The sequence below is a fragment of the Heloderma suspectum genome, chromosome 7 (genome assembly GCF_057233095.1).
Source record: "Heloderma suspectum isolate Gila_16-S chromosome 7, 16-S_ref, whole genome shotgun sequence".
NCBI classification, from domain to species: Eukaryota; Metazoa; Chordata; class Lepidosauria; order Squamata; family Helodermatidae; genus Heloderma; species Heloderma suspectum.
In genome coordinates this window covers 77,514,229-77,539,664 of record NC_139464.1, presented here as the reverse complement: position 1 = coordinate 77,539,664, position 25,436 = coordinate 77,514,229, and the positions used below count along the sequence as shown (strand labels likewise).

At 43.7% G+C, this 25,436-nt stretch overlaps 2 protein-coding genes across 10 annotated transcripts in view; one reads left to right on the top strand and one right to left on the bottom strand.

Moving 5' to 3' along the window:
* The window catches only part of LOC146339984 (uncharacterized), a 36,191-nt gene extending 22,459 nt beyond the window's left edge, over positions 1–13,732 (top strand). Inside the window, exons 2-4 of one of the 6 annotated variants that reach the window (XR_014784423.1) lie at positions 7,904–8,027; positions 10,307–10,394; positions 12,211–13,664. Coding sequence is in view for 1 of the 6 variants with exons in the window: in XM_084810707.1 (XP_084666833.1) it covers positions 7,904–8,027; positions 12,066–12,108 (167 nt within the window). In the remaining 5 variants the exon portion in view is untranslated. Of the gene's footprint in view, positions 1–6,688; positions 6,798–7,903; positions 8,028–10,306; positions 10,395–12,065 lie in introns of all 6 variants that reach the window. The other 5 variants (XR_014784426.1, XR_014784427.1, XR_014784424.1 and 2 more) reach the window with 5 other exon arrangements.
* Positions 1–20,202, bottom strand: part of YAF2 (YY1 associated factor 2) — a 37,349-nt gene extending 17,147 nt beyond the window's left edge. For 2 of the 4 annotated variants that reach the window (XM_084810702.1, XM_084810704.1), the window contains exons 1-3: positions 19,892–20,202; positions 19,341–19,466; positions 16,993–17,076 (exon numbers count right to left, since the gene is read on the bottom strand). In XM_084810702.1, coding sequence (XP_084666828.1) covers positions 16,993–17,076; positions 19,341–19,466; positions 19,892–19,917 — 236 coding nt within the window. In that variant the 5' untranslated portion in view covers positions 19,918–20,202. Of the gene's footprint in view, positions 1–16,992; positions 17,077–19,340; positions 19,467–19,688; positions 19,837–19,891 lie in introns of those variants that run through there. The other 2 variants (XM_084810705.1, XM_084810703.1) reach the window with 2 other exon arrangements.
* Positions 20,203–25,436: the final 5,234 nt, after the last annotated feature.

The following is a 25,436-nucleotide window of genomic DNA, read 5'->3' as shown; positions in this document are numbered from 1 at the left end:
AATATGCAGCAAAATATAAAACAATCAAATGGACTCTAAAGATAGCTGGATCCAGATTTGCCCCTCCATAAACAGAAGGGCTGCTTCTGTTCGTGGAGATAATCAGGATCAAATGGAGGCTCTCCTGCTTGAAGAAGGGGATGGGGCTGCAATTTTCACCAATCCTTCCTTCCCCCTGCAGCAATACCTCCCATACCGTTCTGGAGGGGGACTGACCATTCAGAGCAGATGCTGGGAAACATAGGAGGTCCAGAGGGGAGGGAGAATCAGCTAAAACGGGTGAGCAACTTGTGGCCCTTCACATGTTTTGGCCTACAACTCCCATCAGCCCTAGCCAGCACAGTCAATAGAAGGACTGTTGAGAGTTGTAGGCCAAAACAGCTGAAAGGCCACAAGTTGCCCACCTCTAAGCTAAAATGACACCTTTCACCCAATTCAAGGAGTTGTGCTCCATGCCACTCTAGATTCAACCCATAGTGGTGCACAAGATAACAGCCAGCTAAAACCTGCGGCCTAATTCTGAATTATAACTTAGCAACATCACCACATCTTGTAACCTCTAGAAGTTATTAACTATAAGGGGGTTGGACTCGATGATCTTATAGGCCCCTTCTAACCCTACTATTCTATGATTTGATGATATCTAAACAGACCCTCCATATTTTGAAGCAGATCTTTGATTACGGGGGATATGCCTTGTTCTGTGAACTTTCCAGAGGCATCTGGCTGACCACTGTTAGAAGCAGAATGCTGAACTATATGTGCCTTAGTCTTATCCAGTAAGGCAGTTCTTGTGTTTTAAATTTGAATTGAAATGACTGAGGAGGGCAAACCAAAGAAATGATACATGTTGCTGTTTGGTTTGAAACCTACTAGTCACTTTAGGTATCTCTTGCAGCAGTAAAAACAGCAAGTGAGGCTCTGGTTGCAGCCAGCTTTCTCTCCAATTCACATCTCTCTTCTTTGGATTGCAGCCAAGAGCAAGTTACATGAGCAGCATCTCCTGTTAGTGTTAAAAGCAAGCAGTGTGAAAGCAAAGCATCAAAGATCCGTTTATTGTCTTCTCACTGGTACCCAGAAGCTAGTTTTAAGCTTCTGATTCACAGCTCCCTAGCTCCATTTTACTTTTCTTTTAACCAAAAAAAGTTATTTTTCTGAAGTGTCAGACCTCAAAAAAAAAATTCAGTATTTTCTTTGTATTTGATTTCTGAAGCTTAGTATGCATTAAAGATCTCACATCAAAACTGTAAGATGCACTTATCTGAAGCAGAATCCATACACCATATATATTTTTATGGTTTGAATGTTCCAAAAAATCATTCCACCAACGACCAAGTAACTGTGCTTGTAATGTAACAGTCCATTGAAAAAATGATAGTTGCATTCCCATCTGTATTATTTTAAAATGAGATGTAGTAATGTTTAAGGAGTTATTTCTTGATCAGTATAGTTTTTAATGGATGTAAGTCGAAACATTGTTAGGAGCTCTTGTGTTTGCTCACAACTTACAGAACTCAACCATAAGAACATAAGAAGAGCTGGAGCCATAACAATCACTAATATTTCAATTGGTCTTGGAAAAGCAAAAGCTAAAACTAAATAACAGCATGAAAATAATCTGCCAAAGCTTCTGCCAATGTCACAATAATCCATCAGACTAGAAATTTCAAAGACTGATTTTAACTTAAATGGAAGATATATTCAATATAACATATGTAACCATTCATTTTTAAATACATAATACCTGCATAGAACTAATGTTAGTAAAGACATTATACTGTTAAAGAACAATAACTGAAATAGTCCTGTTCAAATAAAAATTGACTACTCTGCAGAAATCTCAACCTATGCAAACTAAGGAGGCAATAGCTTAAAATGCTCACAATGCTAACAACCTCTCATAAAACAAGGATACCCAAAAGCAGAAACTGAAAATCATAATTGAGGTGAGTAATGAATAAAAATGGCTTATTTAAAGGTAGTATTCCAAGTTTCTCAAAAGGCCTTCTCAAGCTCGGTCAAGTGTAATAGCTTGAAAAGGGATTTCGGGAAAAGCTAGATTGCATGTGTTTCTTGACTATAATTGTTTCCAGGTGGAAAACAATACACCCCTTGTCAACACTATTTTTAAAAGAGACCCTTTGAAAGAAATTACAGACTTTGGTGCAATTTAAAATGATATTTAATGACGGTCATACAAGAAAGTAATTAATATTTATTTCAGGCAAACAGAAGCAGCACATAAATATAGAGGTACTTTGGACTCATCCATGTTTCTAAATTTTATAGACATTTGCAAGTATGTACATGCTCATTTCCTGTGCTTGACTGGTGAGCACAGTATTGAATTTTTTAAGTCTAAAGGAAGTCTTCAAAGAAACACTGGGAGATGTCAGTGCAGTGGTGACCAGAAAGAAGTTTCCACACAGTGGCCTGGTTCGCATGTTGACTAGAATAAACTATGACTTAGCACTATGTCTACAAGCCTCTGCCTGAGCAAATGTTTGGGCTTGTACACCCCCTTCTCCAATTCCTGCTCAGCCAGGAGAAGGACTTTCAACAGGATTCAGTTTCAGTTTTGTTCCTGGCTTGTCGTTATGTACAAACCAGGTATCATGATTTAAAACAAGCTCTAGTGAACTGCTAAACAAACCAACTTTAAACCAAGGGTTGTTTAGCTGGCTTGTTTAACAGACTTCACTCAGACTCGCAGAGGCTCATCCACATAGCACTATATTATTTTTTAGTGTTATGTGCGAATACAGCATTGCCAGGTCTTGGTAGTAATGCTTTCACCTTTGAGACACAGAGATTATACATTACTTGGACAACTTGGTCTTACATTTGCATGAGTTGGCCAACCATATTAAGACCAAAAAGGATGCTTAATAAAGCTTGGTCCTCATTCTCACATTTGTATGTGCATAACATGGAAGTGACTGGCAGTACACATGTCAGTGGGAACAATGCTATCTTATTGCTTTGCTGCAAGACATTGGAAATGTTCACATTATCTTTTGTACTACCTTGGAGTCATGGGTCATCTGGAAGGAAAATATATGGTCTGTCACAATGCAGGAATATGGACATAGGAACAATTATTCTGACAGAAATCACATTCATAATGTAATTGCTTGGCCTACTAAAGACATTTCAAATATCCTAGCCAGAAGAATTTTAATGCTTTTAGTCTTCATAAAGAAAATATACACAGTGTAACCAACTAGGAAACATATAAAGGTAATGCAATAAAAAAAAAATCTAGAACACTGAGATGGTTGATGCATGGGCATTACCATTCATAGCAAATAGTACTGATAAATAGGTCCTTGCAACTGTGGTTTGGGTATGAGTTACCAGCCCTATTTGATTAATATAACTACATAATCATAATCTATCACCCCAATAAATTGGGGAAAAAACAAGATTTAGAAAGAGCTGCTGCTTTGTTATGTTTTCCTATGAGTGGCTTTAGGGGGGATCAGAGATACTCTGCTCTATTTGGCTTGGCAGTGTGGGATTAGTACCCTACTCCATAGATCCTTGCACACAGATTGTATACACATAATTGTATGAAAAAATTTGGAACAGATGATACGTAGATTGTGGAACCACAGAAAATTCACGTTCTGGCTTGCATGGAGAGCCTCCACAGATATAGGAGGCTCTTTTCTTAAGACCGTCACCCTCCATGAGTACAGGGCACCAGAACCTGCATGGAAGAAGCTATAGCGCTTCCTCTCTTTGCATGTTTGCTCTATTCGGGTACAGAATGCCTGAATAAGGCTTTAGTGTTTCTGTACAAAAATGCAAGTTGGGGATGAAGAAGACATGGTAGATGCTGTCAGACATTATATGTAAGCTCTTGTTAAGCCACACTTACCAGCTACCTTACAAGTTCAAGGTTACGGGATGCAACACAACTACCATTCAGCTAAAGATACTTGGTGTCACCATGTTCAGTGCTGACTTGGAAATTCAATATGAGGAAGCTGACATAATAACTGCAAAACCAGCTATAAGCACCATGAGTCACTGACCCAGTTTGTACATAAGCAACAAGCCATGGGTTGTTAACCATGGGTTGAAAATGCAGCAGGAGCATGCATGCGGGTTCCCAGCCACCTGCTCCCACTGTGATAAACCAGGGGCACTCCATCCCTGGGTTGTGCATGGTGACGTCCAAACCTGGAACCCTGGGTTTAACCATGGGTTCAAACTTTTAGTTCTTCGTCCCTAAACAACTAAGAGTGCCAGGTTCAGACATCATAATAAACAACCCACGGAAGAAGCAAGCAGGAACCAGCATGCATGCTCGCACGCTTCTGCTCTTCTTCTCAGCAACCCACAGTTTGTTAACCGTGGGTTGTTGTGCCATGTGAACCCAGTCAATGTGGTGTCAAAAATTTAGGATACTATTAAATGACACTGTCATGGCACAGGCTGAAGCCTACACCATGAGGGAGAAGGGAGAAAAACAACTTAGTCCCCAATTTGGCCTTCCCCTCATGTGATCCTCACTGCTGTCACCAAGTGAATGTCTTTATATTTCCTAGCTGCCTCCACTAAAACAGCCCTTTGTAACTTTGGTATCTCCAATGGCCTTCTTTACTGACCCAGCCAATTCACTGTATTGGGTACAGTGGGAAGGCAAGTAGGCGTGGTGTGAAAATTAAGGCATCAGACCAAGGTTAACCCACCAACAAATTTAGTTTTTACTAAACGTTTTGAAAAACAGCATTGAAAAACAGTATTGTTACTGTATTTCTAGAAGAAAACTGCAGACTTTAAAAAATTTAATGGTTAACCACAAGAGCAATTAGGCTATGAAAATAGCATGAAAAAATGCATCCCTCTGAAGTTCCAGTCTTCCCCAATAATGGTGCCCTCCAAACGTTTTGGACTACAACTCTCATCATACCTGACCATTGACCATGCTGGCTGGAGGTGATGGTAGTTTAGCCCAAAAATGTCTGAAAGGCACCATATTGGGGAAAGTTGCAAAACTTTGTCTAGACTGTTCCCCTATTTAAGCCAAGACCTATTAATAAACCAAGTTATTTCGCCTCATCTTGGTAGTTTGGCAGTGCAGCTTTCAGCCTCCTTAATTTCAGCTTAGCTTCTTTTGTCCCTGGATTCTAGGGCCTCTGCCACCATCCATCCTGGGTTCTTTCTTCCAATTTCTAGCACATGAACTAACTACCGGCTTGCCAGCTTCACTTGTATGCACTATTTCAGCTCCCCTACCCAACCTCTTAGCCAATTAGAAAGGCAGTAGATTTTTGCTAAGTTTCTGCTCCCACAGTAGCAAGTTTTAAAGGGTAGCTACACCCCCACCCCACCCCACCCCACCCCAGTTTCAGTTTCCTGGGCTGACCCATTGTTCCTTCTATGACTTTTTAACCCCCTGGCAAAAACTCCAAATAAACTCCAAATAGAACGCAGCCATTTTATAGCTAAGAACAAACACAAAATGGCTGGACAAGTTTCATTCCTACAAAGACACAAACGTATAATTCTGCAATGGAATGGAAAAGATATGTTGCATGTGTATGCAGTATCTTGACAGTAATAAAAAAGTATCTGACATCGCAGGTTCAGTGCACAGGCTATGCTTTGAAATAAAATTCCAAATCTTGGCCATGTTGAATCATCTACAGATGTGTCAAGGAAGCTACAGTTGTTTAGCCTAATTTTAAACAACAAAAGCAGTGTCTGTGACACATCAGCATTATATATGTTCTGCTCAGCTGAAAAGATGGCACTAAAAGAGATGAGATATATACACACACAACCCCCAGTAGTGTAACTAGGATGAGGCAACAAGTGCACTTGTCCTGAATAAGGCCACCTATCCTGAGTGCAACCTGGACAGGAACACATAATGGACAAAGATTATGTAATATACTAGCAGTTATTAAAATAATGTTAATTATGCATGAAGTTATACATGGTGCTGCCCTTGAAAATGGTTTGGAAGCTTCAACTAATGCAGAATTCCATGTTATCCAATCTGTGATTAGAGATAACAAAGGGAATCTCCTACATGCTGCTCTGGCTGGTTTATCTAGATCAGGGGTGTACAATGCATAGGTTGCCTGTGTCCCTAAAGGGTTCTGTGTTATCCCCCATGCCAATTTTGCCTCAGGAGCCTTGTCCTCTAAGAACAAGGGGTCAGGTTGTGGGCCATGACTGCCTGCAAAGTATTTTGCAAACAGGTCTCAACTAACCACTCACTTTCATATGGGCTAAGATGTAACAGGACTTGGAAAAGCTCCATTGGCCAACATTATGCAGGCACAATGGTGGCAGAGAAGAATTATTTGCTATCACCATCTTGGAGCAGACTCTAAAATGGGCTGTAGTCTGTGTTTGGTCAGACTTGTCACAATTCTTCCACCATCATCATCCCTATCATATTGCTACCAGCTTCACAGACACCAAGGAGTCAAATGAGGTCCAACATGTGAGAAAGGGTGTTTAGGAGCAATCACTTTAACCACCTGCGCCATTTCTCCAATGAAGAGGTTGGCCACAGCTTCAATAGGAAACTCTCCCAAAGCTATTAGGAATCCATCTAGATCTATCAGTCTCTGTATGTGAATAATTTTAATAGGCCCCCATCTCTCCAGATTAGAAGTCCCAGAAAATCCAGACCCTATCCTCATGTATTCTTGTCTCTCTACAGCAGGGGCAGGCAACCAGAAAAGGGAGGAGGGGAGATGACACCCTCCCCCCAGCCCTCTGCAGGCCGAATGATGTCAAGGGATGTGGCTACGCCCCCTGATACCAAAGAGGTATGGCCACATACCCTGATGTAATTTGGTCCCCAATGATTCTCCCAGCACATCCATTGGAGACAGCCCACACACAATGAACCCTCTTCACTTCCCTCATGCCTTCTCCCACTGGAAAGAGGATGCAGAGCAGATGAAGCAGCAAAGCCTGGCTTTGTTTGTCCTTCACCTGCAAGTGAAGCTCCTGCAGGGGCTCAACATGTACACAGCCACCACTTCCCCAACCCCTCATTTCTGATCTGTGATTGGAAATAACCAGGCAGTTCCCCAGTGTGTGGCTTGCTCTCCATTAGGAGGAGGAGCCACACACAGGGGAATCCTCTTGTTACCTCTGATCACAGATCATCATAAGAGCATTTCTCTCCCTGCCTCCCCCAAAAGGCCCTGGTAGCCTCCAGGCCAGGGGGTAGGACTTGAGTGGAAAAGGTGGGGCTGAAGAATGAGCCCAAGTTTCCACAGGATGGAAAAACAATATCCACATGCCAGATTATTCCTGCAGACCAGAGGTTGCCCACCCATGCACTACAGGCTACTGTGCAATCCTGCAGCATTCAGAGGTAAAGGTGATCCCCACCCTATCATCCAGACCAAAGTAACAGTAATCAATGGAGAGACAGTTATTCTTCTTATGATTTCCACCTTTGTCTTTCTGTGCCTTTCCAAAGTGCATGATAGCTTGAAGAAGGCAGTTGTGAGGCAACTCCTAAAGAAACTCTCCTTGGACCCGGAGGACTATAAATAATGATCAGCCGGTAGCAAATATTGCCTTTTGGGGCAAGGTGCTCAAGCAGGTGGTTGCTGTGAAACTCCAACTGTTCCTGGATGGAAGTGATTGCCTAATCCATTTCCACCTGGTTTCAAGCCTGGTTTTAGCACAGAACCTACTTTGGGATTACCTGCAGAAGTACAGGGAGTTCAAATATGCTAATTATCTCAGCAGCGTTCAATAACATTGACCATGAAATCCTGCTAGATAGGCTGAGTCATCAGTGTAGTGTTTCAGTGGTTCCATTCCTATCTGGAGAATAGATTCCAGAAGGGTGGTATTAGGTGACATCAGTATGCAGATGACACCTCTCTCTCTCTCTCTCTCTCCTATATATCAGATTCATGTGAGGTGGTAGAAGTGCTGAATTGTTTCTTACAGGAAGTGATGAACTGGATGAAGGCCAAAAACCTGAAGCTCAGTCCTGACAAGACTTGGTGCTTGGTTCTGCAACGGTCTGGAAGGTGAATGAGCTCTTATATACATGCTGTCATCTACCTCTCTTCCTGATTCAGCAGTTGCAGCTGGATCTGCTTCCTCAGTGTCTGTAGCTGAGCCTTTTCCCTCCAACGGAGTAGACCCTTGCTCCTAAGTTAGATTGTGGGTGAAAAAATCTTCTGGTGGCCAGGTGGGTGTTCTCATGATTTTGCTGGTACTCCAGAGACCCAAAGGACTAGGGAGAAGGTGAGGACTGAAGCAGGGTTCGGAATGGGGTGAAAGGGATTATTTGGGAGCCCAGTTACAGGGCTTCTCAGATTGCCCCACATCATCTGTGGGATGACATTTGCTGTGGAATCGCAATCCTCCTCCTTAGACTAAGTCTCCCCTCAGTTCAGGTTGGCCGGGGGCCTGACTTGGGGGCAACATGCCTGGCTGTATCCCCCAACCCAGTTTAAGCCCTCATATATTCAGGTGAATGCCTGAACACGGCTTCTATGTTAACTCAAACAAAATACTTTCTATTGAGATTGTTTATATATTCAGTTGAGAAGGCCTCTTCGAATGATTCTTTGCCGCCGAGATTACACCTGGGAAGAGACTGGAAAGGGGCCTTGGACTTGCATGCCTCCTTCCTGATCTATGTAATGGTTATCTAATGGATTTTATCCTGCACAGTCAGCATGATCCAGCATTTCAACAAAAACAGCATTCACTTCTCTCCATGGTGAGGGATGTAAGTGACGCACAGGGTCGTATGTGAACAGCAGTTCAAAAAAAAATCATTTTTTTTTTAAAAACTATCAATTTCAGAGCCACATCAGATAATACTTAAGAAGCAAAAATAGAGCCCCATACATATAAAAATTGTATGAAGCCCCTACTGAATGCACCTCTATAGTACACTAGGTTGAAAACAAATCTTTCAAACAAATATTTCAGATGTAAATATAAAATATTTAAAATATGTACCTTAAAATATAAACATATGAAGCAACTTTCCATAGGCGTTTTATAAGGAGAAAACAGAGTTATGGGTTTAGAAAGCTCAAGCAGTTTATCATGGAAGTGGATGCACATTTGGAAATAAGCAAGATGACATAGGTAATTTTCTTGTTCTTCTCTAGTGTGTTTGTTTTTAGACTCACAGATTTTGGAAATCTATACAAAAAGAATGAAGACCTAGAGTTCAGAGATCTATACAATACAAAAAAATACACCTAAAATATTAGAACTTTCAAGTTACTTTATCTACTTAAGTGTATCTACTTAAGATTTTGTACATGTATGCAAATGTATGAACCAACCTTACCCATGTGACTAGTCTCATCATGTTAATCTGGCATGCCCTTATGTCCCCTTTGGAGTAATTCTGCACACTAGGTAATGAGGAAGGATGAACTAAACTATTAGGAATTAGAAGACCAAAAAGTAACCCCAGTGTAGCCATGCTTCAATGACTCCTGTGATTGTCACGACAAAAGAAGGGGAAGGGAAAGAAAGAAAAAAGCCTTTCCCTAACTCAGTTTGAACTGAAAGAAAAATGGTATAACTTTTAACATCACAGGTCATGTTATGTTCTTAGAGAAGGTCAAGTCATCAGAGAACATTATCCTAAGCTTCAATTCATACCACAAATCTGAATTCTCATGAAATAGCTAGATCTCTTTCAATCATAAAACATGGCTAAGTATAGTTCCTATAAGCCTGAAACATTGATATTGGAACTCAGAGATATTTTATAAAGACATAAGAAATGAGTAAGTGGTTATACAAAACAACTTCAAAAATCACATTAGCATTTTTAAAAAACCAAATATTTTATTTTTCAAATGAAGTGACTATACCTTTCTCAGTAACTATAGAGTGCTATGTTTTGTTAAAATCCTCCCAAATGGGATAGCATCAGAACTGACATGATGGGGACACATTAGCAATTAATCCCTGTACTCCCTCCAAAGAGAAGAGTGTGTACAAAATTTGCTATCACCAGAATCTCTTTCAATATCATCCCATCTGGGCTCATTCCACTGGATGGAAAACAATCTATTTCTATGCCCTCTTTACTCTGAAGAGTGAAGGAGTCACAGAGTTCCCCCCACCCCTCCCCACTGTCCAATCTCCTCCAATTGTGGGAAGACATCAGAAGATACTGAAAGAGGCAGTACTGTGGAACAGATAAGACTTTTATGGCACCATCACCATTCCTCATTCATGGAATTTTATGGGGGTTTCCAGACATCATCTTCCTCTCATAACCCTCCCAGATTTTCCAAACTCTTCTTCCATTGTTTTCTTTCCACAGAAAATCTGTTAGGTTAAAAAAAGATTGAATAGCTACACAATGCCTCCTGGCTGTTAAGTATTGGGAACCCTCCATCTGGAAGCACCCTGTATCCTCCTCCATCAGTCAAAGCATGGGACAAGAATTTGCATGTTCACCGCAAATACAGAATCTGGTATTTAGGGCGCAATCCTATCTAGATAGATGGCCACCTCCGAACTTGGAGGTGACTGCCTATCCAAAGCAAGGCAGGAAAAGCACAGAGGGGATCATCCCCTCCACACTCCTCCTGCCCTGCTTTTTCTGCTAGACAGCCGATTGCGGCTGTCTAGCTGCAGGAGCACGGGGGGGGGGGGAGGCTGCTGTACAACACATAGGATGTGTAGTATAAGCAGCTACGCTCTCCCCGCCCCGGAACGGCCCCAGCCACGCCCCTTCCCAGCTGCTCCACACTCCTTTTGAAAGCATGGAGGACGGAGCTGTTCCGCCCTGCCTCCAAGGCAGCGTGAAGGGAGCATGGAAGTGGGGAGAGGTCGGTTCTCTGGGTTAACAGCATATCCTATGGCTGGCTCCAAGCGCGGGCTCCGAGCTCGGTTCCCAGATAACATATCCGATGGCCACCTAGCCGCTGTCTAGCAGCCATCAGATTTCTCCCTCCGTCACTAAATTAAGTGTAACGAAAGTATTCCCAAAAATTCTGCTTCCCTATTTTTTAGAGAACAACTTTCTAGCTATCGTGGTTTTGAGAAACAACTTGTAAGAAGATTGCAGTCTGATGAAGGTTTAGAAAATAGATAAGCAAAATTTCTGCATTAGAATTTCAGTGCTCTAAAAGCTGTAATCCTATATCCACCTGCCTGGAAGTAAGCCCCATTGAACTCAATGGGGCTTACTTTTGATAGGATTGGACTATAAATTGCTTCCTTTTCCTTCTGTTCAACGAATTTTCTAATCCATCCTTTCCCTCCCCTCCCACTTATCCAAAATATTCAAATCTGAATACTGAAGCCAAGTAGAAGTATGCAAATCAAGTAAATATGCATGACTATTATATACACTAATGTGTATGGGGGACTGGGGAAGTGAGACACAGTGTAGAAAAAAGACAAATCCCAAAATATTGGACACCAATATTTTCAAGTTTACAGATGTTTATTATTGGGTTAAAATAATGCTAAATCATAATACTCCTGTTTCCATCAGACATTAATTTTATACTAACCAAAAGGAAGAATACACCATCTGAAATAATTTCCTGTAACAATTAAGATTTTATTGTAGATGTATCCCATCTCACAGTCCAAACAAAATAATATTGCAAAGATATAGTATTAACTAAATATATGCTCCAGTATATAAACACGTTACACATCACCAACAACCCATGGTTAACAAACTTAAGTTGTTGGAAATGCAGTGGGAGAGAGCATTTGGGCTGGTTCCCGTGAGCCCACCTGCTTATGCTATGCTAAACAACATGGGGTTGCCCAGTCCCTGGGTTGTAACTGTGGGTTGTTGGTGATGAGCAAACCGGGTCACTGAGGATGTGCATGTGCAAATGTCTTCTGTCCATAGATCTTCTTCTGTGGTCAGGAACCATGGGCACACATTAGATGTACATCCAAATACTGGATGTCATCCATCTGCACTGCATTGCTTTCAATGGGTTGAACATCCAGAACTACAGCTGCATGGAAGTATAAATGCTGAAGTATAAACATTGTTACATAAGAATAAAAGGCACTTGTTTAAATCTTTAAATAACTCCCATGTCTTTTAGGGACATAAAAAGAGCTCTGCAAGATCAGACCAATAGTCTATGAAGTCCAGCATCCTGTTCTCAACAGATGCCCCCATGAAGCCTACATGCAGGGACAGCTAAAGATGTTCTAACGCCACTGGGCTTCTTCCTCAACTGTCACTAGGTATCCATCAGACTGCAGCAAAGGGAGATGGGAAGAAGGGCTATTTCATCAGCTCTAATGAAAGACTGGCTCCATCAGACTCCTCCTCTCCCTGAACGGTTTCTAGTCTAGATGGTCATTATAAGAATTTCTGTTTAGCTTTAAGAATTGGTGCCTGAATTTGCTTTTCTTTCTTTCTTTTCCCTCCCCATCTGTTTTTCCTTTTGCATCCTTTATTTTAGACTGTAAACCTATAGGCAGGAATTGGCTTCTTTTATTGATTCTATGTAAGCTGCTCTAGGAGCCTTTTCAGCTGAACAGTGGGATATAAATAAATGAAGAAATAAATAAATATATAATAGTGCTGCACACAGATATATTTTGTGAAAATATAACCTTGATTTATATTAATTGAAAAATTATTTGTTATTAAATTTCATATTGGAGCAAGCAGAGTTCCAATATTCTTACAAATATTTTTACTTTATAAAGTACAGCCACTCTAAAATTTCATTTTTATTTTACAATATTGTTCAGTAAATTTTATCCATATTCGTGTCTGTCTACTATCCAGAACAAATGGAATAAACATACAGACTCATAATTAGCAAACACATATATATTAATAAATACATAATAAATTGAAACTGCTTATTTCTGAGGACACAATTACTAGCATTTCTCAGCACTGAAGGTTTCACAGTTTGCCATGCAGCATAGTGCAATATTTGGCAGTTGTTTTACAATGCAAAGCAGTGCCCTTTGGGAACCATCTCGGGCTATCACTTCCACACAGAAAGCATTTATCCTCAAATGCATAACAGCAAGGGAATGTATCCATTGTATCACCTGGCTGTTACGTTTTATGAAATACCGATCTCACATTCAAACCCCAAATTTGGTTTCAGTCCTGCAAATCTATTTACACTTAGTCTGATTTGAATGGATAGTATATAATGTCCTTCAAGTGTAAATTTAGAAAAGACTGTCAACATAGCTGCTAAAGACCTGATATTACAATTCTATATAGATTCATTCTAGAGCTGTGCATGGCTACAGAATAATTGCCTGAATATGTATGCAGGTGACCAAGATAGGTACAAAATCAGATGTTCTCGTATGTAATAGCAGCAAGGCTTTTAAATGTTTTGCTTGTTTTTGAAGTTACTCCTTTCAATTTTATGAAAGGATCATGAATATACTTGTCCATTCCTATATTTACTAAGCCCATCCCTAAATCTTGAATTTACTGAAATTCCATATAACAAACATATATATAAAATTCTATATACCAAAATGTATATTTTAAATTGAGACTGTTGATATTGTTAGAATTCTACTGTAGGCTACAGCTATAGAAACAATGGCTTATCACAATTTGATACATTCTCAGAACTCTAATACTGCAAAACCTACATGTTTCACTTTATCCCTCTCTGTAAAGTGATTCAAAGAGTAAAATGAGTATCATTGTCAGATACAAATCTTCATTTTCATTAATTTCTGAAGCAACTGTCTATAAAATAACCAGTTTTATCTCCTGATTCTGACCCCAGATACTGTATTTTTTAACTTGTATTTTGTAAAATACTCTTAACCTACGTGGGGCACAAAATAGATTATCTCCCAGATATCCCAAGTGCAGCAGCTCTTGTAGAGTCCCACCTTCCCCCGTCACCCATATGACTGGCAGTACAAAGGTGGGCTTGCACGGAGTCCTCCCTCTTCATAAAGGGCTAGAAGGGATGGGACTCCATGATCTCTTAGAACTCCTAAAACATGTGCAACCAGAACACACAGATATCCATGCCAGGCATTTTGCATCTCTTTCACTAGGGCCATAACAGCAAGATTTACTTATACCTATACCTATTTGAGAACATATATACACAGTGAAATTATATCTACAGTTTGTAAAATATAGTATTATGTTCTTCACACCATACAGAATTCAGTATGAAATTAATTATTACAAAATATGTAATATCTTACATATTACATAAAAAGGGAGAGAAATGTTACTTTAGAATTGGTGTATTAATGGCTGTTAGCCATAAATAAATGGAACCTTCTTGGTCAGTGGCAGTATGCCTCTGATTATCAGATACTTGAGACAAAACTAAGAGAGATTATCATAACTTAATACCCTGCTTATAAGCTTTCAGAGACATCTGGCTGGCTGCTGTTAGAAACAGCATGGTGAACTAGACAGATCTTTATCTAATCCAGCAAGGCAGTTCTTCAAAACCTGTCACATTCAAATATTTTAGTATGTTCAAGAACATTCTGGGTAGAAAGTAAACCCTTTGTTATGCAGCTTAATAGTACTGGAGACAAGAAGGAACTACCAGAGAACATCAGGCAGGGTTCCAACAACCAGGAAAAATAGCCTAGGCCAAATCTGCTTAATTTATGTATTTATTTAGCATGGTGAAGTGCCAGCTATGAGAATGGTGGAAAATATTAAGCACAGGCAAACCAAGAAGTAATAGAGGTTATAAACATCTGACTCAATGAATTTTTACTGAAAATGCATGTCGCAATAAATAAAATTCTACGCATGTTTAGACAGAAAACAAGTGCTACAATTCCTAGCATTCCCCAGCCAGCCATACTGACAAATAAATAAGGCATATAGCATTAGCAATATTAAAAGATTATGGAAACATCATCCTAAATTATTTTGCTAAATCTCCACTCTACTGAATTTAATAAACTTTCAGTTTCATGGGATCCTCAGTATAGACTAAAGTGAAATGGAGTAAAAGAAAAAATAGAACTGAAACCTGTAAAACTTACTTATACTCTAAGAGCGGAGTCTTATGGGTTGTGCCCTAGGTACTCACAAGCCTCCGAACTCAGAGGCTTACGAGTATCCTATGCAGTGAGGGAGGCACCTTGCACCTCCAGCTCTTCATTTTAGATGGGTGATTTTGCCCATCTAGTGGAGGCTTTGGGGAGGGAAGGAGGCTGGGGCAGCGATAGGAAAGATCGTAGGAATGCTGCTCCAGTCTCCTCCCCTCCCCCAGGAATGCCCCATTCTCCCCATCTCTGCACCCGAGCACAGAGAGGCAGCTGGTGTGGTTCTCTCCGCACTGGCTATGAGGAGCACGGAGCCAGGAAACCAAAAAATCCTATGTCCCCCAGACTCTGTCTAGGGGGCATAGGATTGCTCCCTAAATTATTTAGGTAACTACTGATAAGGAGGTGAAGATATATGCCTGCTTACTAGAATGTAAGAGCCATTAAACTCCATGGGATCACGATGTAAATCTGCAACTCAGCATACACACATATGTTCCACTCATGCATATGTAATTCTCCCATGACCTTTTCAATCTGGCTCATTGGGAATACCAGTTCAGCCGTTTAGGAACAGGTGGGTGTTTTATAGTGCTCAAAATGTTGCCACTGATGCTGTTTCATAAAACAGATCATCTATACTTTGGGGCCGAGTGTCATTGCCCAGTTCTAGATTTCTTTAAATAAGCACCCAGAGGCTGCAATCTCTGTCTTAAACAGATGGCTAGATACTGTGGTCAAGTGAATGGAGTGAAACAGGCTAAAGCTAACCCAGACAAGACAGAGGTGACACTGGCAAAGATTCCCTAGTCTCTGGAAGGTGTTAGTATGTCTGTGTTGGAGCTGAAATATCCCTATCAGAACAGGCTCAGAGCCTAGAGGTGCTTCTCAATCCTGCCTTGATAAGCAGATAATGGCAGTTACCTGGAGTATTGTTTATCATCTTCACAGACCTAGTCTCTTGGTCAATGGGGACATGAGTATGATGATCCATGCTTCTGTGACCTCTAGGATTGACTACTGTAATGTGCTCTACATTGGGATTACCTTGAAGATTATTTAGCAGCTGGCACAGAATACTACCATCTGCCTCCTACTGAGCATCAGAAGGTGTGAGTATATTCAAGCAGAATTAGAGTGACTATACTGGCTGCCAATATGTTTGTTTCCTGACCCAATTCAAGGTGATGATGCTTACCTTTAAAGACCTTGGTGACCTAAGACCAAGAGAGACTCCCTTTCTGTATTCAACCCCTGTGCCACCAGCACTTGACAGGTCAGGCCCTGTTTCATGTGACCCAGTTCGCATGATCGCACCACGTCTTGTTTCCCCCGCTGCACATGCCAGTCGCATGCCAGCCAGATTTGCCTAATTACCCTCACTGTCACGGCTTGCCGTGTCATCCGAGCCCAAGTAGCATGGCTTGTTTGAGGGGGCAGCAACCCTCAAACAACCCATTGGCTGTTGTTGGGTTATTTCAGGGTTGCTGCCCCCTCAAACAAGCCATATGCTGCCCAGGTTCAGACAAGACAGCAAGTGGTGCCAGCGAGGGTAATTAGGCAAATCTGAGCAGCATACAGAGGGGGAAATAAGCCAACATGAAGTATTTCCCTCAGCATGATCATGCAAACCAGCCCCTTCACCCCATAAAGAAGAGTAGCTGTCAGGAGAAGGGCCTTACCACAGTGGCCCTGAGGCTAGGAATTGCTATCCCTATTGATATTAGGAGGCCTTCCTTCTCTGCCTTCTATAACCTTTGCAAGCTTTACAAATGCCAACTGAAACAGGTATTTCAGTTGTTTCAGTTGGCATTTGGCTGTTAATTTCTATTTTTAGAGTATTGTTTTACATCATGTTTATTATTGCTTTTAAATTATGTTTTATTTGTTCTGCAAGCCACTTTGTGCAAAAGAAAAGTAGCATATAAATGTCTTAGGTAAATCAATATTAAATAATGCATGCACATGTTCCAAGACTGGACTCTAAGTATAATTCAGTACCTCAGCATTTTTTTCCTCTGATGCTGGTGCACAACAGACTTCTGTTTGTTCATCATACAGAATTTTCCATGCACTGAAATGTATCTAATATATAACAGATATATTATAAATGCCTTGCATTAACTGTAAAAAGTCAGAAAACATTGCTGGTGGTTAAAAAAACACTCACATCTCCTACTATTAAAGAAGCCTGCTCCCAACATTGTGACACATTTTGTTGAGACCAAGAAACAGAAATCAGGATATGGCTCTACAGATACCACTGGACTGAGAGCAAAATCTGGCCTATAACTCTGCATGGCCCAGTCTGAGAAATAGCTGGTGAGCTGGTCATCTGGTAGGAATCATCCACCCCTAATGGAGGATGATTAAAATGGTAGGGGAAAGCACAGCTTTGCCAGTAACTGTTCAAAGGTAAGAGTGGAATGTGGGAAGTGAGACTAAGGGCACAATCCTTACTAGATAGGCAGCTGCCTGTGACCTTGGAGGCAACCGCCTATCCGAAGCAAGGCAGGGGAGGCACAGGGGTGTCATTCCCTCCACGCCTCTCCTGACTTGCTATTTTTCGCTAGACAGCCGTTTTCAGCTGTCTAGCGGCCGGGGGGGGGGGGGGGGCGACCGGGAGAGGAAACTGCCATACAACACACTGGATGTGTCGCACGCGCAGCTCTGCTCAGCCTGCCCTGGAATGCCCCCCAGCCCCGCCCCTTTTCAGTCACTGCGCGCTCCTCTTGCGAGCGTGGAGAACAGGGCTTCTCCACACTGCCTCAGAGGCAGCGTGGATGAGGGGGGTGGTCAGTTTTCCAGAAACCAACCTCACAGCGCAGGCTCTGAGGTCGGTTCCCGGAAATGAGCATATCCTATGTGTCTCTAGACTGTGTCTAGCGGCCACAGGATTGCTCTCTAAGGGAAGAATATATATATTTGAAGTTCACAGACCTTATAGATAACCATTGGGAGGCAAGTGTGGAAGTAGGGAGCTTCTTAGAACTGTGCAAGTGCACAGTTTCTGAATGGCTAGCAGCCCCTGTTGACATCAACAGCCCATGCCAGGAATTGCTACTCAGTCAGCAACATGCCAGCTGAGACACCTCTTGCCTCTACCACCACCATACACACACACACACGCAAAGTTATCAGTAATCATGTTTTTTTCCTCTACCTGTGAATATCCCACAACAGTAGCTTGAGGTTTTCACCAAATAATCACCTCAACAGCCACTAGTCCCCAGCCTTCACTGACAGATACCGCCCAGGGGTCTGTCCTTCCTACCTCCCCCTATGCACCCCACCTGTCATAATGCTGGACATTTTACTGGTAAGATCATAACTGTGAAAGGGAAGGTGATAGATAACAGTGGTCTTGACTTAACAAAATGTTAGCAATGATAATATAAAACATATTCAAGAGACTCTTTGCTGACCCCTCACTGTAGTATTTTATTAGTTTTTATTATTGCTATTTATATTGCATCACTGTAAAAAAAATTAAAAATCACCCTTTAAATGAACTAATTGAGACCACACTGGGGCATACACAGGGAGTCAGTTACTTCAAAAATAAAATTAAAAGCCTGGCCCATTTTTGTCCTTTCTTCAACAGATGATGGAAATCTTTTCTCACAATTTGTGCAATTGATCACCAGCTTAAGCTAGCCTTCTCCAACTGGGTGCCCTTCAGATGTGCTGGACTACAGTTCCCATCATCCCAGCATGCCTAATTGCTGAGGGTGATGTGAGCTGCATTCCAATACATCTGGCAGGCACCAGGTTGGAGGAAGCCGGTTTAAGCACTCCAAAACACAGGGAATATTATATCCTATGAACAGGGTTAAAAACAAAACAAACAGCAAATACTTTAGACATCTGTACTGTGTGTGCAATCACAGCAAAGCAAAGCCAATTTTTTTTTTTAATGCTGAGGAAGAAAGCTTATTTTCCTTCCTTTTCTAGCCCAAGCAACTGGAAATCTGAACCACACAGGTACAGAGGCCAGCAGAGAATGTATTTTTAAGTGCATGGAAAAGAAACTCTCAGCTGGGGGGGAATGTTTACTGGGGGAACGGGAAGAAGGCGAAGAAGAACAGTCGGAGAAGTGCTCCCTGCAGCACATCCACTCCCTACTGTCACCCTCTCCAGAGAAGGGAGGAGGACAATAAATGGTCAGCCTGCCCTGGTGGCTATGATGGTGGCAGCCGCCAGCTCTGCTCTCCTCCTTCCTAGCGGTCGTGCCCGGCCGCCTTTCCTCGGCCAGCGCAGCTCTCCCCACGCTCCACCCCACCAGCTCCCACCCCGCGTTGCCTTTGGGGATGCGGGTGCCAGTCCAGGCCTCTTGGCCGCTCACTCACCGGGTGGAGGTGCCCTTCCTCACATCGCACATCATGCACTTGAAGGCCTCGGCGCTGTTCCGGAAGGTGCACACGCTGCAGTCCCAATAGCCCTCGTCTGAGGAGGGTTTCGGCTGCCGCTTCGGCCTACCCCCGAAAAGCGAGGAGGGAGAGGGGGGCGGGGGGAGGGACGAGGGGAAAGAGGGGGAAGACACAGGGCGGTTTAAGACACCAAACAAGCCATCGCCGCGCTCGCTCGCGCGCGCGCTCCGTCTTTCTCTCTCGCACCCTTCCCTCAGGGCCTGACTTCGCCCCGGCCGCCGCCGCTTATCACCAACTACCTCGTCCTCCCCTCCACCTTCTCCTCACCGCCATCGCTTCTGCTACGTCGGGGGGCGCCAAAGGCTTCGGCAGCGGAGGAGGGAGCGAGGGCAAGAAGAAGGAGCCCCCTCAGCGGCGCCGCCGCGCCCCCGCAACGCCGGCCCGTCTGCGGCGGCCGCTTCCTTCTCGCCTGCCTGCCCGCCTGCCGTCCCCCCCTCCCTCCTTCCTTCCTTCCTTCCTTCCTCCCTCACCTTGTGGGGCTCTTCTTGTCTCCCATGCCGGCTCCAGACGCGTCTCCAGCCCGGCGCGGCCCTTTGTGTATTTGTCAATAAGGAGGAGCGAGCGGAGCGGCGGGGGCTGGGCTCTAATGCGGAGGGACTCCGCAAAAGGGGCAGGAGGAGGAGGAGCCGCCGCCGCCGCCGCCCGCTGCCGCGAACAACTCCCGCGCGCCGCTTGCTGCTTATTGCGGCCGCCGCCACCTCCAGTCGTCGGGGGAACTCCAGTTGCCGCCGCTCCCCCCGCCGCCACCTCCTCCGCTTCCTTCTCCCTCACGTGTCCCCCCGTCGCCAACCAGCATCAGCCCGCAGCCAGGCCAAAGCCGAAGCGCCCCAGGCGGCGGCGGCGGCGCAGGGCAGGTTTCCCCTCGCTCGGGTGGCGGCAGCAAGAAGCTCTGGGTGACAAGGGAGAAGTCGAAGACCGCCGCCGCCTTCTGCAGGCAGCCCTCGCACAAGCACACGCTCCCCTGGGCAGTGTTCTGGTGCATGCCCCACCCCCGCTCAAAGCAATGTGCCTCGTCGCTAGGGTCAAATCAGGAACCCCGCCGCCCCTAGGCGACCTCTCTCAACAATCGCTAATTCGGATTAGAATCCCCGCGTCACGCATGAAATCATTCCCTCGGATTCCGTGTTAAACCGGACTGGAGTGACTAATGCCATCCTGTTCCGTACTCACAATCAATGAGTATTAGAATCCCGACACCACGTATGTGTATTTACTTAAGGACCGACACGGTTGAAACACACACAAGCGCCCGCCGTGACAGTATGTATGACAGCAGTTGGAGGTCCCCAATACAGAGTGACCGATCTGCACTAGGTATGCACCCATAAGCACGCCTGGGGTGAAATTTTACCACCCTGATTGTGATTATGAAATGGGGTTGAAGTAACTGATCTGCGTTAAGTAATTTTGAATGTATAAATACACTATCAACTGCATGGAAAACCTACTCCGCTACCTAGGAGGAACCATCGGAATGTAAGAAGTAGTATTGGCAGATGCCAATTATTTGGCACATGTATCGGTATCAATACCGTAGCATCAATTTGTCATATATAGAACACTTCAATTTTCAATGGATTACCATTGTTTTAACATTTTCTTTGAGCAACTTCAACTGGATTAAAATATTCTGATAATCTAAACATAGTGTCTGATACTGCACGCCAACTAGGGTGTTTCCTCTCCATAGGAACAGTGTAGGCCATGTCTCTATCCGTCTGTTTTGTCTAAACATAGAAGGTAGCAATGGAGCTACAGCTCAGCACCGTGGGCATCCATGCTATCCAATATATATATGAAACCATTGGGAGGTGTCGTCCGGAGATTTGGAGTGAGGTGCCATCAGTATGGCAATGACTCCCAACTCTATAGGCTGGTTCATACAATCACTGCAGCCCACTGTAGTTTATTTAAGCCACAGTGGGTTGTGGGGCATGCTGGTGGCTATTTTGAATATTTAGCCCATGACGGGGATGTTCCATGTTCCGTGTCATCTTATCCCAGGCAGCAGGAGTTGTTTGAGGGTTAAACCATCCTCAAATAACCCTACAGCAGAACATGGGTTATCTGAGGGTTATTTAACCCTGAAACAACCCCTGCCACCTGGGTTTGGACGCAACCCCCAACTGGGGGTTGAATATTCAAAATGGCCACCAGTATGTGCCATAAGCCACGGTGAGCTATGGTGATCATGCAAACCCAGTCTTTCTGTTCCATCTGAATCAGGAGAGGCAGTTCAGATGCTTGACAGCTCTCTGGAAGCGGTAATGAGTGGGATATTGACCAATGAACTGAAATTAAAACCAGACAAGGTGGAGGTACTGGACTAGTTCACATGATACAACAGCCCACCATGGGTTAATGTACCTGCCGGGGGCTCTTGCATCATGCTAGATGCCAGCGGGCACCATTTTTGCATGGTGCCCACAGGAACCTAAATTGCCGTGGGTTGTTGTATTGTGCAAACCGAGGCAGCAGAGGTTGTTTGAGGGTTAGACAACCTCAAATAACCCTAAAACAATAACTCTTTATAGACCAGTCTGGGTGCTAGGATCAGCAAGAGAGGTCTTGTTAGTAATACCCTCAGCAATTTATGGGGTGGTGGCACATGAAAGGGCCTTCTCTGTGTTGCCCCCAAAGCTGTGCAATTCTCTCTAAGGTATGTCTGGCACTTTCATTGCATTTTGTTGGCAAGTTAAGATGTACCTCTTTACCCAGACTTTTGAAAGTGGATGAATGATATGAGATCATGTTGTTTTCCCTTGATGTGAAGTGGTCTTTTGGACTGAGTTTTTAATAGTGGCTTTACATTGTTTTATATTTTTATTGATATGTATGGACCCTGCCATGGCACCATAGGGTGAAGAGCAAGCTATAAATTTAAATAAATAAATATACCTTGACCTTTTTATTTCCATTTTTGTTATCTATTTTGTTATCTATTTTGAAATATAAGAAAGGAAAGGTTCCTCCTGTGCAAGCACTGGGTCATTACTGACCCCTAGAGGGACGCCACTTAACGCTAGCGTTTTTGTGGCAGACTGTAGCGGGGTGGTTTGCCATTGCCTTCCCCAGTCGTGACTACCTTTCCCCCAGCAAGCTGGGTCCTCATTTTACCGACCTTGGAAGGATGGAAGGTTGAGTCGACCTAAGCCGGCTACCCAAGACACAGCTTCCTCTGGGATCAAACTCAGGTCGTGGGGAGAGCTTCGGTTGCTATACAGCTGCCTACCACTCTGCACCACACGAGGCTCTATTTTGAAATATAACAGTACAATAAAAGAACTTGCATTCCAAAACATTTGATTGAGACTGAGTTTTTAACCCTTCCCTTACCCAACCCATCCAACCTGAAGTTAGACCTCCCAAAGTCTCATCCCCAGGATGCTCATGGATAAATAAGCCACAGTTACTAAATTAACAAATGCATAGGAAAGTAGAGGTGAAAGAGAGAAGGACAAATAAAATGATGATGATAAAAAGGAGGGGGAAAGGAATGTGAGATTCTCCATCAGCGACCCCAGGCAGAGGTCCCACACACCTTCTCAATCCCCAAAGAGATCAAGAAAGCTCTGCCAAACATTTTCAAACTTATTTCTCCCTTTTCATATAGGTCACTTTCCCATTAGCTACAAGGGTCAAAAGGTCACAAGATAAGTGATCTATATTAGGGGTAGGGCTGTGCACCGCTTCGGTCTGAAGCCCGAATAACGAGTCAAAGTGGGCTGCTTCAGAGGTGCCTCCACGTGATACAAGGCAGAGTGGAATAGCAAGGAGACACAGAGCAGCGGCTTGTATACGAAGCGCCTCGTCCAACTCGGTGATTTGTTCTGAGCAACCCAGGCAGCCTGATGCCAAAACTTTCAGCTTGAGAAAGTTCAGCGGGGGGTTGAGGAGGAGGGAGGGGGGAAGGGAGGAGGAGGAAGGAGGGATCTTTGGCGAATGGAAACTCTAGTTGGCAAATCAGGGGTGAACATAACCCAGCAATCTCCAGTCACTGACAGTGGTGGATGAGGGGGGAAGACTGAAAAGCTGGAGAAAAACGGCTGTGTTTCAGAGACAGAGATCATTCTGGTGGTGTTACTTAGGGATGTGAGAGCCCACCCCCATCTGGGTTCTCTGGACAACCACCACCTCCCAGCTCCTGCTCTGCTCGCTGGTCCCTCCACCTCCGCTGCAATCGTTATGTTTTTTTTTTTTAATGGTGATTGGAAGTCTATGTGCACATAGACTTACAGTCAGGGCCAGAAATATTGGAACAAGGTTAACTGTTTTGGCAGTTGGCCTCTGTACACCACCACACTGAAGTTGAAAGGAAACACACCCAGATGGGAGCGAAGTCAGGACTTTCAGCTGTAATTCAAGGGGTTTGACAGAAGTGGGGCACTAACCATTCAGGAAGTACAGCCAGTGGCATACACACACACCCATTGTTAGTGGCTCATAAGTAATGGAACAAACCAACATCACTTCAAACTTAAGGGTCGCCTTTAATACCTGGATGAAAATCCTTTGCAGTCAGTGACTGCCTGAAGTCTGGAACCCATGGACATGACCAAATGCTGAGTTTCCTCCCTCAAGATGCTTTGCCAGGCCTTTACTGCAGCTGCCTTCAGCTGCTGCTTGTTTGTGGGTCTTTCTGCCTTCAGTCTTGTCTTCAGTAAGTGAAAAGTGTGCTCTATTGGGGTGAGATCAGGTGACTGATTTGGCCATTGAAGAACATCCCACTTCTTTGCCTTGAGAAACTCTTGGGTAGCTTTTGCTGTATGTTTTGGGTCATTATCCACCTGCAATATGAAGCGGCGTCCTACCAGTTGGCAGCATTCAGCTGAATCTGAGCAGAAAGTGTAGCCCTATACACTTCAGAATTCATCCTGCTGCTTTGATCAGCAGTCAGGTCATCAGTAAACACCAGTGACCTGGTTCCATTGGCAGCCATACATGCCCATGCCATAACACTGCCTCCACCATGTTTGACAGATGATGTGGTATGCTTTGGGTCATGAGCTGTTCCTTTCCTTCTCCATACTTTTCTCTTCCCATCATTCTGGTACAAGTTAATCTTGATCTCATCAGTCCAAAGAATCTTATTCCAGGACTGGACAGGCTTTTTTAGGCGTTTGCTGGCAAAGGCTAATCTGGCCTGTCTGTTCTTGAGTGTTACCAGTGGTTTGCACTTTGTTGTGAAGCCTCTGTATTTACATTCATAAAGCCATCTCTTGACTGTAGATGTTGACAATGACATACCTCCCTCCGCAAGAGCGTTCTTGACCTGGCTAGATGTTGTGAAAGGGTTCCTCTTCACCATGAGCAGAATTCTGTGGTCATCCACTTTAGTTGTCTTCCGTGGTCTCCCAGGCCTTTTGCTGTTGCTGAGCTTGCCAGTTAATTTCTTCTTTTTCAGGATGTTCCAAACTGTAGTATTGGCCACTCCCATTGTTTTTGCTCTCTCTCGCTGATGGGTTTATTTTGTTTCCTCAGCCTAATGATGGCCTCCTTCACTCGCATGGACACCTCTTTGGACCTCATGTTAGGAGTTCCAGTGAACAGCTAGCAAATGCAAATGTAACACTCAGAACCACCTCCAGGCCTTTTATCTGCTTGATTGGTCATGGGGTACCCAGGAAACAGGCCACACCTGGCCATGCAGCTGCTTGTCAGCCATTCGTTCCATTACTTATGAGCCACCAACGATGGGTGTGTGTATGCCACTGGCTGTCCTTCCTGAATGGTTAGTGCCCCACATTTGCCAAACCCCTTGAATTACAGCTGACAGTCCTGACTTCGCTCCCATCTGGGTGTGTTTTCTTTCAACTTCAATGTGGTGGTGTACAGAGGCCAAATGACAAAACAGTTATCCTTGTTCCAATATTTCTGGCCCTGACTGTATACACAAAAAACGCTGTGAATCTTGAGTATATTGGCGATTCACAGCACTTTTTGTGTATAAGTCTATTTGTGCACATAGATTTATATGCAAAAAGCACTGTGAACTGCCCAGGCAGCAGGAGGAGA